Source organism: Vigna unguiculata, chromosome 7, assembly GCF_037176805.1.
Source record: "Vigna unguiculata cultivar grain cowpea cultivar isolate G323 ecotype 2 chromosome 7, ASM3717680v1, whole genome shotgun sequence".
NCBI classification, from domain to species: domain Eukaryota; kingdom Viridiplantae; phylum Streptophyta; class Magnoliopsida; order Fabales; family Fabaceae; genus Vigna; species Vigna unguiculata.
In genome coordinates this window covers 45,416,029-45,434,912 of record NC_140798.1, presented here as the reverse complement: position 1 = coordinate 45,434,912, position 18,884 = coordinate 45,416,029, and the positions used below count along the sequence as shown (strand labels likewise).

Here is an 18,884-nt window from a genome sequence, read left to right as displayed (position 1 = left end):
TTATAAACAAAATATTATAATTAATAATTAGTTAAATTTTAAATTTGTCATCAACATTAGCTACTCAGGTTTTAATTATCAAAAAATTAAGTGTTTAAATTAGTCACTAATTATAATTTTTTATTCATAATAGTGATAATTTTAGAGACCAATAAATTTTAGTTTATAAATTAATCACTATAATGACCAATTATTTTTGTCTCTAAAACTCATATTTTTATTTTAAGATTTTCTTGTAGTAACATTCCTTTAATTTTTGTCCTTATATTCTTGCATTGTTTATAATTGAACGAGAATGTTAACTTGTGTCCTAAATGCACTAGTTAATGAATAATTAATGTACATTGATACTATTATTTTTACATTGAAAGATGAAATAATTAAGTACAATAATTAAAATAGTATAAATGTACATAACAAATTTTATAAAGACAAAAATACCCTTTTAATTTTTTAGACAATAACTTTTTGATACCAAACAAAAGCAAAAAAAAAAATTCAATGAAGTCTCAAATTGACACTTTAATTTTATTTTTTTGTCAAATTTTTAAATGTTTAAAACTACTTTTTTTTTGTTGATTTTTTTTGTTAATTTAAACTTTCTTATGTTGTTTTTTTTAAATGTTTAAAATTATTATTTTTTGTTGATTTTTCTGTTAGTTTAAACTTTCTTATGTTTAATTATATTTATTTTTTAACAACACTAAAAAATACTTATTTTATTATTTAATAACTTTTTAAATTTTATTTGTGAACATTAAATAAAATATTAAACACACTTGCACAATATTTATGGGCATTTTTATCCTTTAAATAAAATAAAGTTGCATTAATGATTATTAGGTCAAATTTTGTTTAATATTTATGTACTTTTATATGATCCAATGTATATTAATTATCCTGTCTCTGACACTGATTAGCAAGACCCGTAATTGAATAAGTTCAAATATCCTTTTTCAAAAGACTTGTCTTGTTTAAAAATTAAATAGGTGATATCTTTTAAAATCTTTTAAATTTGTACTTATCTACATCGTATAAACCAAATATTTATCTTTTTTAATTTATATTATTAAAGTGGAATTTTAATTCTATTTAAAGAAAAAACAATAATACAATACATCACACTAAATTTTATCTATTAATTAATATAAAAATAATAATTTATATATTAGTGAACTGAGCAGTCTCACAATCTCTTTACATTTGACCTGAGTGTCAATAAATCGGATTGAATTTAAATTTAATTTAATCAAGAATAATCTAAATTTAATATTTTAAAATTTATATTCAATAATTTAATTTGTTAGATTAGTTGAATACACGTTGTTTGGATAAGGATTATGGTTATTCAGATTGTGGGTTTATATTGACTCAAGTTTTTAAAAAGTAAACATTTTTATTTGAAACAAATATAATGAATCTTTAATTAAAAAAAATACACGGGTAATTTTAACCGCAATTACCAATTGTTATTAAATTCCAATAAGAAGTATCACACCAATGAAACTTAAAATATAATAAAACATAAAATATAGTTTATTATTATAATTTCAATTATAACAAATGAAAAATGAAAAAATAACAACCATTTTCCGCATATGAATCAATAAAAACATTGAGTTTTAATAAAATATTTTGATATTCAAACAAAGCATGGAAAAGGACTTTTGTGTTTGAAAAATATAAATTGAAAAAGAAAAGCAAAAAGTGGGTTGTTGATATTGCCGCTTGAGAAGTGTCTCACATCACCTACCGCGGTGTGACCAAGAAAACCAAACCGAAGAAAACCAAATTTTCTGTTTCACTATATAACCTTCAGATCACACAACACAGCACAAACTTCACTGTACCTTGAATCAATCAATTTTTTCACTCGTAATTTCCATGGCCATGGCTTCTGCAAAACTCAATGCTTTGTCTTCACAGTGGGTCGCCCACAGCTCCTTCTCTCCACGCCGGGGATCCTCTCCTCGCCGGGTCTCTCTCCCGATCCGCGCCTCTTCTTTCCAACACGAACTCGTCCAAACCGCTGTTAGTACCAATTCTTTATGTTATCTTCTTCTTTATTTATTGCCCTTTCTCTATTCGCTTGATTTCCATCCTTTTTCTGCTCTAAAGGTTTTAACTTTGCTGTTTCTTGGTACACCCTTTGTGCATTCGTATTTTTCTGCCTTTGGTCGTGTTTGTTTGTCTGTTGATTTACATTAATTTGATCCGTAATTTACTCTGTAAAGAAATCTCTCTTTGGGTTTGGTTTTTTAGTATTACTTTACTTCTTGGAAGATGCTTTCAGGTGCTGTTTTTCCGTGTCCATTTGGATTATAGTTTAGGTTTAAAACAACCTTTTCTTGACATTTTATCATTCACAAGATTTATTTTTTCTTCTGAACATGATCCATTCCCATAGCAACGGATCCTCTCCGGTGACATTATTATCACTTTTGGATCTTAACCCTTCAATGAACTTTATTAATATGCTATGTTTATTTTATAAAGTGAAAGTTTAAAGGAATTAATGATGAGACATGACCCTGGGTCATCTCATTTTTTTAGATGATTCATTCCATATTAGGTAGATATATATTTCTTTGGACCAGTTCTTGGTTTCTTTATTGGTTGTTGACTGGTTTTCTTGTTTGTTGGTGGTATAGAAATCTATTGCAACTCCTGGGCGTGGGATTCTTGCAATTGATGAATCAAATGCAACATGCGGGAAGCGTTTAGCATCCATTGGATTGGACAATACTGAGGTGAATCGCCAGGCCTACAGGCAACTCCTGCTCACCACACCTGGTCTTGGTGAGTATATTTCTGGTGCCATTCTTTTTGAAGAAACCCTGTACCAGTCAACCACTGATGGAAAGAAATTTGTGGATTGCCTCCGTGATGAGAACATTGTTCCTGGCATCAAAGTTGATAAGGTTTGTTGTTTGAGTTTGTCAATGGTTTCATGTCTTACCGATTAGATTTAGAAGTTGGCTCGGTAGTTACATTTATAGTTTTGCTATTTTTAGGGTCTGGTCCCCCTGCCAGGTTCAAACAATGAATCATGGTGCCAAGGGTTGGATGGATTGGCTTCTAGGTCTGCTGAATACTACAAGCAAGGTGCTCGATTTGCCAAGTGGTAAGTCATTGATTCTTTGTGAAATTTTCTTCCTAATCAGATGCATTGAGATGGGTTTAAAATTGTTTTGATCCACAGGAGGACAGTTGTTAGCATTCCATGTGGTCCTTCTGCATTAGCTGTTAAGGAAGCAGCATGGGGACTTGCACGTTATGCCTCTATCTCTCAGGTATTCTTGCTCCCATAAATCTTTGTTTGCTGAAATTAGCCGATTCTTAGAGTAACGCACATACATTTGTAGTTTATCCTTTGGTATCGATCACCAATAGTGGTTCTTTTAATTTGGAGGGAGGGAGTGAACTTTGGTTGTGGGTTGAGTTTGGTCTATGACAAAGGGAACAGATATTTTATGCACGTGTTAAACTATGCAACTCCATAGGGTGTCAAATTTGAACGAATGATAACCCTGTAATTTTTTGTCATTCTTTGAACTTTTGTTACTCTTTATCTCAAGAAAGGTTTTTCCTTTACAATGCCCCCTGACTCCATTTGTTCTCTGTTGCAGGAAAATGGTCTTGTGCCAATTGTAGAGCCTGAAATTCTTCTCGACGGAGACCATTCAATTGAAAGGACATTGGAAGTGGCCGAGAAAGTTTGGTCAGAAGTCTTCTTCTACTTGGCTGAAAACAATGTCCTTTTTGAGGGTATTCTGCTCAAACCTAGCATGGTTACACCTGGCGCTGAACATAAGGAAAAGGCTTCTCCGGAAACCATTGCCAAATATACTCTAACCTTGCTTAAAAGAAGAGTTCCTCCTGCAGTACCTGGAATCATGGTAAAGTAACCTGTCCTTTGTATTCTCCAATCACATAATTGGCTATGCTGATTTTACTTATTATTGCACCTAATTAAAAGGTGAAATATAAAACTACTAAATTAAACCGTGAAAATGTTTATTTTCTCAGTTTTTGTCTGGTGGGCAATCTGAAGTGGAAGCCACACTTAATCTAAATGCAATGAACCAAAGCCCCAACCCGTGGCATGTTTCTTTCTCGTACGCTCGAGCTCTTCAGAACACCGTGCTGAAGACGTGGAAAGGACACCCTGAGAATGTGGAAGCTGCTCAAAAGTCTCTTTTGGTGCGCGCTAAAGCAAATTCCTTGGCTCAACTCGGAAGATATTCTGCGGAGGGTGAGAGTGAAGAGGCAAAGAAGGGAATGTTTGTCAAGGGCTATGTCTACTAATTTCTTTAGCTTTTTATCATTCCTTTGCAGTGATCGTGAAGGGGACTTAGATGTGTTGTAGTTTTTTTTTTTCTACTTCTAGCAGATGAGTTTGAATAAATTGAAGCTAGAAGGAAAGGTTTTATTGGTATAATGGATGGGTATTAGTAAAAAACCTAAGAAACCCAAATGAGAACAGTTTTATTACTTGGTTATTGGTTATTTGTCTGTTTACAGATTTTGTTCTCGGCAGTGATGGGGAGATTGGGACATATTATACGCATATTTGATCCGCATGTGTGTGCCATATTTATGAAGTATTGAAAAAAATGATAACAATAAGAATAAGTCTTTTCTTAGTTTTTCTTTCCTGAGCGATATGAAGTTGATAAGCATTTGACTAGTCTTTGTTGTCCTGTGCTAGTGTTTAAGTTTTCCAATTAGAAATCATTGGCTGGGAATACGTTATGCATGTATACTTTTGGTTAATTTTAGTAGGAAAACTGCATTTTTGGTCCAAATAAAATTTTAATTATAAGTTGGTCGTAGTTAATGATGACTAGTCTAAATATGATTGTGGAGAATTTATTATTATTATTATTATTATTTATTTGTTTTTGTATCTAGAACTGATTCTGGGGAAGTTTACTGAAGCAAACTTTTGTCCCTTTTTTTTTTCGGGTAAACATTATCAAGAAATATAAGATAAAACTTCTAGTTACTGAACAAACACAAGAGTTAATGAAAGGATGTTTTTCTTTTCATTTTAGCAGAGAACTTTTTAATAAAAGGAAAGGAAAAAAGTCTGCGTAGAGACAGGAGATCCTGAATTGTAATAGGAGGGGAGGAAAAACAATGACTAGCTCATTCTTACGGATGTTAATAAAAGAAAAGAAAAGGAAAATAAAATTTCAACAAAACTTAGTGCAAACATTCTGAATATTACAAAGAAATTCTCATTCAAATCCTATCAATAGAAAATAAATAAAATGAAAGGAATTTTTGGCTCTTAGTTTTCTTCTCTTTACTTTTAAATTTCTACACCAAATGATAACCAATCTTGTACCTCAATCTCATTTTATATGCAACCTGAGATTTTTTGTAAAAGTACTAAATAAAAACACTTTTAATAATGTTGGTTGAATAATTAACATTTTAATTTACGTGAGAACAAATTAGAAAAAAAAACTTAATAATGTATTATAAGATTACTATTAAATAAGAACATCAATTATTTAAGAAATAAATTAGATAAATTAAAACATATAATTGGATATAGGTTGAAATAATCTTTGTACTTCCCTTGCATGTTTGGTTTACCGCCAATACACATTCCAAAGAACATTCAAATCATTCCATGAGTGTGGTGTCTTTACATTGATAGTCTGTTTCTTGCTATGGAAATGAAAATCCAAACAAATGTTGAGCTGGCAACACTTGCTTCCTTTCAGGGCTTGTCCTCTCAAAGCAACTTAGAATGTGATAAATTTCAACTCATATTTGTCACCAACCAAAATTTATTGATGCTGAACAATCGTTTCAGATTCCCATTTATTTGGCCGGTTACTTTAATTTTTCACCTGGTTTTGCTCGGACCAAGAACAAAAGACCAGAAAAAGGTTCATTTGGGCTCAACATTGGAATATTTAGGATTTTAATACTGTCAAAAATGATAATCACTGTACAAAATGAATGGGTGAATGTACTGGAATTCGAGTGTAGCATCATTTCCCGCCGAATATGTGCACAACCGCCCGCATCGCCAACCCAACTCATTTAATGAATGCTATGTACTAATCCCTCCCAGCCACTAACCGTCAATTTTCTCACTGATGCTGGAAAAGGATCATCAAGCCTTGATTGACAGTTACTTGCTTCATGCTCGCGGACGATCTTTTATCTTGCTCCAATAAAAGAATGAGTAATCTTTCAACTTCAAATTCAATGTGGTTGATGGTGGACAAATTGACTCAATGATCCAGGACTTCATAGTAACAATGCCCCATGAAACCTTAGACGTCCTTTTTAGCTTTGCATTGAGCATATTACTTTGACCGCTTAATTGTGATCCTTCTTACTTTTCTTAAGTAACATTGACAAGTGATTGATATACTCCCTGCCTGCTTGCTTTCCACCCATCAGCCACTGCAATGCCTCAGCTGCAGCATCTTTTTCTGCACTCTTTTTATTGTTACAAGGTTGACCCATTATCTGCATTCCATTGAATTCAACTGCAGCCTGAAACTGATTGTTCTTCAATTGTCTAGTCTTGTAGACGGGTGCTGCACATCCTGCTCTCGTAAGCAATGTTTGGAGCTGACTTTTAGAATTATCTCCCCCAGGTCCACTCTCAGTCCTTGAAACCAAGGTTGGGTGTGAGGCCAACATAATAGATTTCTTAGATGGTTTATGGACCTGGCGACCAAATACAAATCTACCTTCACATTTGTCATTGGAAATCAGCAGCCGTACTGCATATAGGAGATCATGATACCACTGTATGCCCATTCTTGGAAAAATTAACTGCCAAATACAAAGTTTATATTAAAAATTTAACTGTCATGTCAATTCAGACTGGCCACAGAAAAAGCAATAAAACAGAAATAGAATGGTAGTTCTATTTGCATCGACAAGGTAGAATGATATTAATTTGCACCTACTTTGCTCTGAATGAAGGCATCGAGTTCTCTCCGTATACTCTGGTACATTTCAACAACACTCGGATCCATAAAAAAATCAAGATATCCTCCCAACATTTTTAAATGGTTATCCTGATAGAAAAGGGTTGGATTCCAGTAAAACATCAGACAACTAAAACTAAGACAGCAATATGACACTGCAAACATTGCATATAATATTATAACAAACACAGGAAACAATAGAAAATCACATCAAACTTACAGCATCTCCTTTCAATAAGCTTCCTCCAAACAGAAGCACCATTGAATCAGACACAGCTGTAGAGTCGCGGAGAAAAACCGAGTTCACTTTTATCTTCTCGTTAAAAACAAGCCATGGATATGGAATTTTAGTTTCCCGAGCATTCACTGAGTTCTAGGTAAACGTAATGAATATTCGATTAAAAAGGAAAGCCCAAAATAGAACGGAAAGGTGACATAAAACCTTAATAGAATTATTTAAAATACTTCACAGCTAGCAGCAAATTATAAAGGTCCGAATGACCTTACCGAATATAGGAGCACTTGTCCATCCTCCATTGTTTTCAAAGAGAATGATTTCTCATTATTCTGCAAATGAAATTACATCTTTATTTACATTTTCAAAACATACATATATTAACATACAAACGTTCAGGATGGGCCTCTGTCCATCAATACGAGAATCTGGCGGGCAAAAGTTCAATTTTAAAATATAACTGAGTTGAATAAAAGAATTTGTGTCATTATGTATTGTAACTGACTAAACAGAACATGATCTAATTTTAATTTAAATTGCACTTGATTATTTCTCTTCATATATAATTAAGAAAGAAAACTTAGAACTACAAGTACAAGAAAATATACTTTTATAAACAAACTATTCTGGAGTAGTGCTGGAATCAACTATTAACAGAAAAAAGATAAAATTAGACTAATGAAGACATTAACATATTATGTTTGTCTTGAAAATAGGACATACCACAACAGAAGCAATTCCAGGATATAGGCCATAGCAAATAACTGCTCGGATAAGATTTACATCTGAGCTCCATGCATTGCAGCTGGCTGCGTTACTATCAACTAATCCGGTATCCTTGAGCAGGCATATGAACTCTCTCCGCAGAGCATCAATAGCTTTCATGGATTGTAAGGAAAGAAAGTTTTTCCAACAGTATTCATATCCACCCATGTCCATTTCAGCATCTTTCCAACCTTCATGTGCCCTTACAAGTGCAAGGTGGTCACTATATGCACCACAGAATTGAGTTTTTGCAGCCTCTGCAAGCTACAATGAAGAACTCTGAGCTGTCAAATAATGAAATTCATTTCAACACAAGACATAGCCCAACCAACAAGTTGGAAAATAAATTGGCCATATTACATATAGTGCTTTTGTCATGAAAGTTACCATATCCATTATATACTTCAAATAAGTCTAATTAACTGAAATAGTGATTATCCGGACTAGCTCTTACATTCAGAAAAAAAATGTCAAAACATCACATGATACACTTTGGCAATGAAACCCAATGTACAAGTTGTAGAAAATTTTTATAACTTTTTTTTTAAATAGTGCACGGTTTAAAGTATCTTTCAAGCAGTATACAAAAGATAAACTGCAATTCGTTTTTGGAGAAATAATAGGAACACACTTCTTTCACACTATTATCAGATGAATTTCATGTTGGTACCACTCAGTAGGAAGTGGGACACAACATAGTTTAACCCAATAATAGTATGTTGTCAGGGACTATCAGATAGAAAAGCCTAGCTGAAGAAAAGGAGAGCAAGATTGGAAATTGTTGGGTCTTTTAACGGGGAATATTTGACACCATTGAGTAAACTAATATAAGAGACCATGACATCACTTTCAACCCAAAACTTTAAAGTAATGGGCTTGTAGGTATTTTTTTCTTATATATTGCTCAAAATTTTTTTTTCTATTCAATGTAGGACTCAAACTTACACTTAGATTCCTAACAATGTCCTCCTCAGTCTCTTCCACATTGGTACACTCCTCTTTGACCGGAAGCATTTTTAACCATGAGATTTTCAATAGTAGCTCTTATACGGAACTTTTGATACATGGACAGATACATGGACCACTCAATATATCATACTCGTTTGAGCCTATCATCAAAATGGACCTAAATCTAATACATTTTAATAAAGTAGACTTTAAACCTAATTCAACCTTTACAAGTTAGCTTGTAAAGATAGATTTGTACCGGATATTATAATTTGGCCATATTTCTACTTAATGTAAGATCTTCCACACATTGCCTCACACTAAGAACATTGAGCATGCAAATAGAAGGGATCCCGATAGAAGCCGTATGATAGACCTAACCAACTTGACTAGGATTGATCTACAGGAAGATGTTGAAGATAGTTTTCCTAGTTACTATGGAGATATCAAGAATATCTTAATCCTAATAATCTGCTGCAATAGAAGCTCAGAATAATTAATTGCTAAACTAGAGTTAGAAAAATATGTCAACTTAGTATCTCCAAACTCTGAAAAATATGATCAATTTTTTGAGGGACTAAATCCGTGCATTCTTTAGTTGGGCACCAAATTAATCTATACGACAACATGAAGACTTTAACAACAACTAACAAAAAATACATTTTCCCAAGGTAATAAAAAACGAGTTACAGATAGCAAATAATGAGTATTTAGTTACAGAACAGCAGAAATAAATTATTGTAGGAGTGCTGCGACTTCTATTCTACTAAACATCTAACACATAACGCAAACTTAATCAAATTTTACCAAAGACAAGGTAGACCAGAGAGAAGAAAACAAAATAAAAATGAAATAAGTATAAGATTTAGCTTCACTTTAATTCTTTATATAGGTTATAGGTAAAAGGCAAGATCTATAATACATAAGGTTTACACATTATTATTTGTCAAAGATTTTTTCATATGCCCATACTTCTTATTTCCTAGTACCATATTTCTGTATTGTATGCGACAAAAGAGAGCCTCAATTCAGATAAAGTTCAGTGTATCTGGGTTCTTGAAGCAAATTCAATTGCAATTAGTGTCCAAGAAACACGCATAAAAATGGAAAATAAAATGTTATTGTCATGTAATATGTTCATGCTAAGAGGGAACATAAGTGCAGAAGAGAGTAACACGATTAGACATTAAGTAATTAAGTAATCTATAATAAAAACAAACTAGCATTTCAATGATTAATCAATCATCTTAAACAGAAACAACTTACATCTTTTTTATCCAACGGTGTTAGAAAAGGATCTCTCACACTAAGACCAGCAACAACAGTTAATATGGGATCCAGGCAATTGAAAATAGCACCTAATATTAGCATCTTGCCAAGTTTGGGTTCCATAGGAAGCATTGTCAAATAGCGCCCTGTCAAGTGAAGAACCATGTATAAGTCCTCATCATTTCAGGGGGAGAACACAAGCTAAATTTTCTAGTACCAGCAAGGGATCAACCAACCTAGAATAGTGAGATTCTCAGTCTCATCCAAAGCTCCAATTATTTTTAAATATTCAATTGCATTTTGTACCTATGAATAAAACAATCACAAAAGAAAACTGGTACAAATTTACATACAAACAACCAACACACAATATATATATATATATATATATATATATATATATATATATGAATTTATTAAAAAAAGAAAAGTACATGAATTGATGGAATTCTGAAGAATAAACTAAATATATACCGCAAGTATCTCAGGAGACTGCAAAGCCCTGGACAAGAACTCAGATATGCTTCCAAGTCTTAAACTTTTAATTTGTAAACAGAGGGATTGCAGAGGTGTTCTCAAAATTTCTGGCAATTGATACTCCGCAAATGCATCATACACACATCTAGGATAGAGATGGTAACACTCTCCTGGTTGTACTCGACCAGCTCTTCCTCTTCTCTAGAAAAATGATTCAGGGGAAAACTCAGCATTTAAGGTCCAATATTTTCATTCATGGTTTAATAATTAAGGTCGTAATTCACTGGTAGTTAACTGTATGCAGCCTTTAGGGGTACTACATTTTACCATTATAATCCTCGGGTCTAATCGATTTTCATCCTTAATCTTTAGAAAATGGCACATGACCAGGCCTTACAACACAACAGCAATTTCCAGGCATTATTATTTTCAGCAGCAAATGCATTCATTCACTTAAATGACAGTGCACTCTTGCCTAAAAGTTTGTAGGAAATCTCTTGGATAGTCTCATCAGACATTATCCTTGATATCCTTCAGATAGGCTGTGGAGAAATTACCATAAGTTGGTAATTAAATAATGGCCCAAGGATCGTGGTACCAAATCCAAGAAAATAAAATGCCAATTTTCAATTGCATAACTTTATTTATATTTTATACAAACCAATAAAATCACTCTTCCACCCCCACCAAAAAAATTAATCAAAATTGCGTGTAGCCTCTTATCCATGTAAATGATCTATAGTTTCTTTTATGCCACTGATGCAGCACACTAAAGGACAAATTATAATTATATTTCAGATTTTGATTACTTTGACGTTATTTTCACATGAATTATGAATGATTAGGTATTTTAGTTATGTAAGGTAATTTCAAGGTACAAATAGAGTTGGATTGGATAATTTATATCATGTGTCACGATTTATTATTTTATATTATTAGATTTGTTTCTGGTTCTTATTTGTAGGGGCAGCTAATGACGTTGTTCTAACTCATTTAAAAAGTCGACTGACATGACCATTTAAGCCATATGCAATAGGTGGTAGGATGTTAGTTACTTAGATTAATTAAAACTCATCTACAAAAGCCCTTGGGAACTATTAAAATTAAGACATCAGATCAGAAGCTCTCTATAGGGCTATGGTCAGGAATAGTAGAATTCCATTAGTCCAACTTAGATTTATATCTTTTCATGACGACCATATAATGTTCTTCCTGTATTACAACTTCCAATTTTTCATTATAGCTCTTGGTGCAAGTAATGACCAGTGAGTAAATAAAACATCTATCAAACTTGATAAAATATGTTCAGTGTACGTATTTCTTCCCAAAATAATGATTATTACGAAACTATGAAGAACACAGCCACTCTCCTGTCAATGATAAACACAAGGTAAAGAGCTAAGCCTTAATCTACAGGAAAAAATGCAGAGTTGTTATCATAGAATAATTCACATTCCAATCCAGATTACTCCTAGCTAGCAACATTTATGGTTTCAACAGCCCAATGTCCATAGCATTCAACCAACTAAACATGACAAACTATGCAGAAAGTTTTGAAAAAAACCAGTATGTATACATTAAGGGTGAAGATGACATAAGAAAAAGTGATGTCTAGTAATTACCAAGATGTTATTAGAGTGATATATTACAGACACACGCAATCAAGTAAAGTATAAACTTACTTGTTGAGAAGAAACCTTAGAAATCCATGTAGGGAGCAGACAAGGTGTGTTGTTCAGAGCATCATACGATGTTTCTTTCGCTTTTCCGCAGTCAAGAACAAAGACAACATCATTTATCGTGATACTGGTTTCGGCAATATTTGTTGTTAGCACTATTTTTCTTACTCCAGCTTCAGGCTCTTCAAATATTAATCTCTGCATATTGCCTATCCGTTATGTATATCTAAATATTAATAGTAAGTGCCAGGGAGAAAAGCACACACAACCTTTCTTTGACAAACCATGCACAAACATATTGTTAAAACTGTTTTCAGACAACAAATCATTATACATACAGATTGTATGAAAGCAACTATAGATTAGTCATCAACGTACAGAACAATACCTGCTCTGAGCTAGCCATTGAGCCATGACATGTAAGCAACAGAACACGGTTTGGATCTCCCAAGACAGTATGAGTCAGGAGTTTCTCTTTCAGACAGCTTATATCATCCCATCCAGTCATGAAAACCAAAACAGCACCAGGTCTTTCATTCTCACATATATTGCACAAAATATATTCTATGAGACTAAAACCAATGCAGTCAGGATTCCAACATGACAAAGACTCCTGTGTATGTGGGCTGTAATCTTTGAAATCAGCAGCTCTAATTGCATCCTGGTCATACATTTTCCGAAATAAACTAAAGTTAAGAAATACTAAACAGGTAGTAAGCAACTGAAGTTTTGAATTTCTAAAATACCTCTACCGCAGAAGCAATTTGACTTTTCCTCTTTCTTGGGACCTGTCTGTTCATTTTCCACATCTTTTCTTGACCATAATCATCAATTTGATTATAAGGAGTTAATCTGTAGCCCGTCATTTCAAGAATGTTCTCCAAAAAATGGGTTTTGACGGGGTATGTGAAGCCCTGTATTAATAAGCATGTCCATCCAAACAATAAGAAAAGGGGAAGTCTTTAGTTCTAGGCCCCAATATATTATTATTTACTAAAAAAATAGAACATTTATTTAATGCCTTGATACTATGAAATTATTTCATTTTATATCTATGTAGTCAGGTTCATGATCCATTTATCATAAGAAATTGCCAGAGACACCTCTATCTCCCATCAAGAAAAAGGAATAACACTATGTTTCAGCAACTCACAGGAATAAACATAGTCGGAGCCCCATTAAAGTATGAAGAAAAGAGCTCTGCATCTAGGGTAGCACTCATCAAAATCAGTTTCAGTTCTGGCCGAAAGGGAAGGAGTTCTTTAAGGATAATAAGCAGAAAATCTGTCACAAAAAAATGAAAGTATATGAATATTTAGAAACGTTCTAAAAGAAATAAATTCAATGAAGCTCAAAACTCTACCTTCATTCATCCCACGCTCATGAATTTCATCCACAATAACATGAGTTACGCCTTTTAACTTTCTATCTGCTAGTAATCTTCTTAATAAAATGCCTGTGGTGCAAAAGAGAAGATGGGTATCTCTCCCTTTCATACCCTCAAGTCGAACTTTATATCCAACCTTTCAAGGAGAGAGAAAGAGCAAGTGTGAGAGCAACCAATAAACAGGGAGAAATAATGAAATTTTAAGAAAACAGAAAAGTAATAGATTGGGATAGTATATTAAAGTAACTGTCTCTGTCTATCGCAGATAAACTTACAGATTCGCCCAATTTCTCTCCCCTCTCATAGGCCACTCTTTCAGAAACTGACATGGCTGAAATGCGTCTGGGCTGTGTGCATATGATATTACAAGCAGCTCCACGAACTGATTCTATCTCAGATTCTAAAATGAATTGTGGAATTTGTGTTGTCTTGCCACAACCTGTTTCGCCTGAAATGATAACTACCTAAAAAATATGTCATTTAACAACAGACAATCAAATTATAGAAACAAAATTTTAGAAGATCAAAATTACGACTACAATGTGTTTAAATCATATATTTACCAACAAACCAACTTGCATATTTGAATAAAAGTAAAGGGAAACAGAACTCAACCAAGATGCATACTACATTTTATATTGATTATTATAAAAGCTTTACAGTCACAATAACATCAGTGGTTCTGCCAAAAGAGTGTTTCTGGTGACACTAGCGATGGGCATATAAAAGCAGAAAATTTGGGTATCACTTCAAGAGTCTTAAGGACCACACAGACTGAGGAAGTATATCTTATCACTCCCAACCCAAGTCCCCACACATACATCAAATTACTATAGCAATTGTATAAACCAAAGCAGGTCAAATACCGAGCTTTTTCTGATTATTGAGTTGGGAATGGCATTCTAGCTACCACAAACCCAAGTACTTCTCATTCATCAATAACTCTGCTAAACTAACTAACCATATGATACAACAGTCTAATATATAGTTGTCTGATAAATATTAACTTGATAATAGTCGAATATCAGTTGTCTAACTTCTGTATAAAATTATAAAGCCTGTACATTAAATTTTTTATCATAAAATATTTTCATACAAATGTCAAGAGCCAACTCCCCACCTGACAACCCACCTTTTAAGGGATAATCACTGCTACTGTTTGCATTGAAATTCACCCAAACCACCACCATAACCTTTACACTTGATATTCATGGTTTAAAAAAATTTAAAATAAAAAATTCAACAATGTATTTGCAGCGGGTTCTGAATTCCACAAGAAAAATTTCAGTTTAAGTAGCATCACTGGATTCATTTTCTGAACCAACTCACAATCCTCAGTGCATCAGCCAGTCAAACCAGCTAACAGGAATTGACTTGCAACATTGTTTTTAGAGAAGTCCAACATTCAACATACAAACGGTATAAAGTTAATTTAAAAGGATGTTCAACACAACTTGTAATACAATTAATAAGTCAATAAGTTTAACCAATAACAATTTTGTTAATAATGCAACTATTCAACACACCTGATTCCTTGATATGACTGATAATATGTCTTCTTTCTTTTTATAAGCCGGGAGACTTCTGCGAAATTCTAGCATTCTACTTCCTTCAGCAGATTCCTGAAAAGAGAAGGTAAGATGAGAAGAACATTCAAGCCAACTTTGTTTTGCCTCGATGGTTTATATTTCAAAATATTGAAAAGATAATCAAGGAAAACAATTAACACACAAAAATAATAAGTATCTGTAACAGGTAATGTGGACAGACTGTAATGACCACGGAGAAGAACCACTGGACTTTTTTTCTTTTCAACTTATTACGAAACAAGTTAGTGTGAATATCAACTAACAATAAGCATTAGATTGATATATGATCATTGTCAATGGGGGGGAAGATATCATCCCAAAACTGTGACTAATGAAAACCTATGTTCCACAGATATGTGTATATATGGTGCTTTGGTAGTGTTAAAGGTATAGATAATCGCAATCAGGCCTTCAATGTAGACCTATTAGAGTATACTTTTGAGACCTTCCTAGATTCATAGATCTATCACATACTTGTAGTCCTGCACCAGGTATGTAATGTACCAAATGTGTACTTCATGAAAATGGAAAAATCATGGTCCAAAGATGAAAACTGACAAAAATTGTTCTGCTTATTGTCTTTCACATGTATCCAGCAGAAATGTACCATTACGGATAAGCAGATTAAGATATTAGGATTTTTATTTAAAATAAGATTTGCATTATGTTATCGCTTTATGTTCACATTACAGAGTATTTAGGGTAATGTTAAGCCAAATTGAAGCTGAAGCTACAGTATGTTGCTGTGAGGTGGACAGGTGTTTAATCCAGTGAGGATGAAATTCCAACACATACTTAGGATATGATTGGGAAAGACTATTGGGATAGATTTCAGCTTTTTTTGAGATTTATAAAAAAACATAAGCTATTTGCAATTTTAGCTATATGTTTGGGACAAGGATAATAATTGAAATTTGGAAACAACTTTTCTTCTGAAAAAATATACTGTTTTTATTAATCTAAAACATCATCGTAGCATTAACATCGTAGTTTCTACCTAATAGGTATTTTAAGAGAAATAGCAATTCACTTAGTTCACGACTATTTCTATTTATATTTTACAATACTACCAGCATGCCATGACAAGCATGTGATATCATTTCCACCTATCATAATTCTATGATTTTTAATTAATAAATACACTATAAAATTACAACAAACTTATTCATAGACTCCTTAGAACAAAAAATAAATGGTAAATCCTTGCTTAAATCTCAGTGCTATCAATTTAGCCCATAATCAAGGCCTTCATGCAAGAACAAAGAAGATGGAACTTGATGTTTTCTTTGTTAAAGAGAGAAAGTTGTTGATAAGCAGTTAGCGGTTCAACATGTTCCCAGTCAAGATCAGTGGGCAGATCTTCTTGCTAAACCATTATCTTCTGCTAGATTTTCTTTACTTTGGGCCAAATGCTCCTCAAGTTTGTGGGGGTGAGTGTAACTCTCACTTTGTCATCAATTAGTTAGTTATAGTTTGTCGTTATCTCTATTTAGGCTCTTCATTGTTTGTGCCAGTTAGTGCTACAGTTTTAGTTAGACAATTACAACTGACTTCTAGCAGAACCGTATTATAAATACAGATCTCTGTAAACAGTTTGTGGGTTCAATATTCATTCAATTCAGAATAAACAACCAAATGCAGGTAAAGGAATAAACTACAAAATGCACAAAGTTTTATCACAGAACAGGAAAACATGCTACTATTTTCTATTTGAGAGAAGGTAACCTGCCAAGCTTGCTGCTGATCACGCATTTGTAAGCTCCTCTGCCAAACAATTTTCTCCATAACACCCTTACTTGATGCTAGTGGCTCAGGTTGCTCAAAAAGCCCCTCATCCATACCAATACTGCAATTACTGCTGGATCTTGCAGATGAAAAATCCAAACAGCTTTTGTTCATCCTGGATTTTTGGCTAAGATATTCCTCAAAATGCTCCTTAACACGGGTAAATGTGGTGAAAGACAAGCTCACCTGTCAATTCCTGAAAGCTTCACTAAGGTGTATCTATTGACAAGTAAATTTTCTATGGATAACAAGATTCAAATACATTCTATAGACACAAACAAATAAAAAGGAAAAACATTTGAACTCAGTAAAGGCCAAAGGGAAAAGTAAAGAGCAAATGATTGAACAGGATACATACCTCCCTCTGAGGCTTCCGATCGTCCAAATCATATCTGTAATTTGGAAGTGGGACCTTACTGAAGACAACAACCTTAGCATAGATATGGCTGCCAAAAACTAACGCAAATGAAAATCCCCACAATAAAGACCTACTCCTCACTAAAAACAATAGCACTCAGGTTGCGAAAAAATAATTGAAGAATCACCTATACAATCCCATTCCGCTTGCAATAACTGCTATTCGATCAAAATCACGCCTATCCCTTTTCTCTCTCGAGATTAATTCGTGCTTACTCTTGTCATTTAAGAGCACGGTAAATTTCCGCTTCCACTCGTCAGTGTTATCATCAAGCGAAGCATTAGGACAAGCAAATTTGGAAACACGCTAGTAAACCAAAAGAGCACAAATTAAACTCAAATACCACGTTCACAAACATGTCCACCTACACTTCGAATATAACAACAGAAAATGCAAGACGTTAAAAAAAAAACAAAAAATTACTCACCACTACTGAGGGAAGTTCGAATTCATGATCGGAGCCTTCCTCGGAAACGGTATCGTCATAAGCAGAAACGAAGCGCGAACGTGCCTTATCGGTAACTCGTTCCGTGAACGGCGGTTGCAGAGTAGAAATGGTGTGTGTAGGGTTTTCGTGGGGTTTGGCGCGAAACGGAGAGGGTGAGTTGTTGAAATTAGCAACGGAGCGCAAACGGTGGTGCGGCGGAATGTAAACGGAGCCATAGGAGGACAGCGCGCGGCGGTCCTTCATGGCCGGAGACGGAAGGGGAATGAAGGGTTTTAGGGTTTTGGGAATGCACGAAGGTTGCGTGACCGAGAGCATGCAAACTTCTACCACGTCCTTTCCTATGTGTCAAGTGCTTCTTTCTTTGCTTCTTCTCCACTGCTTTCTTCAGGTTTACCTCTATTTTGTTATCTGTTCGTGCGAAAAAATACTCACTTAAAGCACATTACGACGGTGAGATCTATCTTCCACGCTCCCAACCGCGCGTGCATGCTGGGATTAAAAATTTAAGTTACAGTGAGCTGACTCGTTTTAACTCGTAAAAACCAAAATTCAGTACTGTAATACCTAACTCATATATCAGTTGACTCCTTAACTCTCGGTTTTGTGGACCAACGTGTTTAATATGCTTAAATTATATATTATTTTTAAAATAGCAACTGTTTATTTACAACAAAAATTAAAAGATATTTTATGTGTATTAGAGATTGAACAAACTCTTCCCAACCAACACCAAGAAACGTGATACTTAAGGGTCCATGGAAAACTTACAAAAAAAAAATTGTATGTTAAGCTGAATTAGTTACTTTTACTGTTTTTTTGTTTTGGTTTTGGGCTTAAACGGGCTTAGTTCAGTTACCAGTTTATTTATAAGTAAATTAATATAACTTTGGATTAGTGTGTGTGGACAAAACACAAT

The 18,884-nt window shown here is 33.8% G+C and overlaps 2 protein-coding genes across 3 annotated transcripts; one reads left to right on the top strand and one right to left on the bottom strand.

The window, feature by feature from the left end:
- The first annotated feature begins 1,726 nt into the window (after positions 1 to 1,726).
- Positions 1,727 to 4,502, top strand: PDE345 (Aldolase superfamily protein). Its single transcript, XM_028081654.2, has 6 exons — positions 1,727 to 2,031; positions 2,652 to 2,921; positions 3,015 to 3,124; positions 3,203 to 3,293; positions 3,630 to 3,899; positions 4,030 to 4,502. The coding sequence occupies exons 1-6, from the start codon at positions 1,885 to 1,887 to the stop codon at positions 4,306 to 4,308; spliced, it is 1,167 nt and encodes a 388-aa protein (XP_027937455.1). The 5' UTR covers positions 1,727 to 1,884; the 3' UTR covers positions 4,309 to 4,502.
- A 1,016-nt stretch (positions 4,503 to 5,518) lies between these two features.
- LOC114191804 (DEA(D/H)-box RNA helicase family protein) lies at positions 5,519 to 18,382 on the bottom strand. Of its 2 annotated transcripts, XM_028081203.2 has the most exons (19): positions 17,948 to 18,381; positions 17,648 to 17,826; positions 17,461 to 17,548; positions 17,043 to 17,288; positions 15,255 to 15,350; positions 14,004 to 14,192; positions 13,705 to 13,864; positions 13,495 to 13,625; positions 13,088 to 13,255; positions 12,730 to 13,002; positions 12,345 to 12,539; positions 10,660 to 10,863; positions 10,422 to 10,491; positions 10,183 to 10,331; positions 7,927 to 8,232; positions 7,476 to 7,535; positions 7,189 to 7,341; positions 6,948 to 7,058; positions 5,519 to 6,810 (listed from the first exon to the last, which is right to left on the bottom strand). In XM_028081203.2, the coding sequence occupies exons 1-19, from the start codon at positions 18,281 to 18,283 to the stop codon at positions 6,346 to 6,348; spliced, it is 3,579 nt and encodes a 1,192-aa protein (XP_027937004.2). In that variant the 5' UTR covers positions 18,284 to 18,381; the 3' UTR covers positions 5,519 to 6,345. The 2 variants fall into 2 exon arrangements, with proteins under 2 accessions (XP_027937004.2, XP_027937005.2); XM_028081204.2 differs by lacking the exon at positions 6,948 to 7,058 and having other exon boundaries at positions 17,948 to 18,382.
- Between the last annotated feature and the right edge of the window lie 502 nt (positions 18,383 to 18,884).

Coding starts and splice junctions, on each gene's coding strand:
- PDE345 (XM_028081654.2), top strand. CDS start 1,885: ATGGCCATGGCTTCTGCAAAACTCAATGCTTTGTCTTCACAGTGGGTC. Junction 3,125..3,202: donor GGTGCTCGATTTGCCAAGTG/GTAAGTCATTGA, acceptor TTTGATCCACAG/GAGGACAGTTGTTAGCATTC. Junction 3,900..4,029: donor CTGCAGTACCTGGAATCATG/GTAAAGTAACCT, acceptor TTATTTTCTCAG/TTTTTGTCTGGTGGGCAATC.
- LOC114191804 (XM_028081203.2), bottom strand. CDS start 18,283: ATGCTCTCGGTCACGCAACCTTCGTGCATTCCCAAAACCCTAAAACCC. Junction 17,827..17,947: donor TCGAACTTCCCTCAGTAGTG/GTGAGTAATTTT, acceptor TTGGTTTACTAG/CGTGTTTCCAAATTTGCTTG. Junction 7,536..7,926: donor CTGGAATTGCTTCTGTTGTG/GTATGTCCTATT, acceptor TTTCATTTGCAG/AATAATGAGAAATCATTCTC.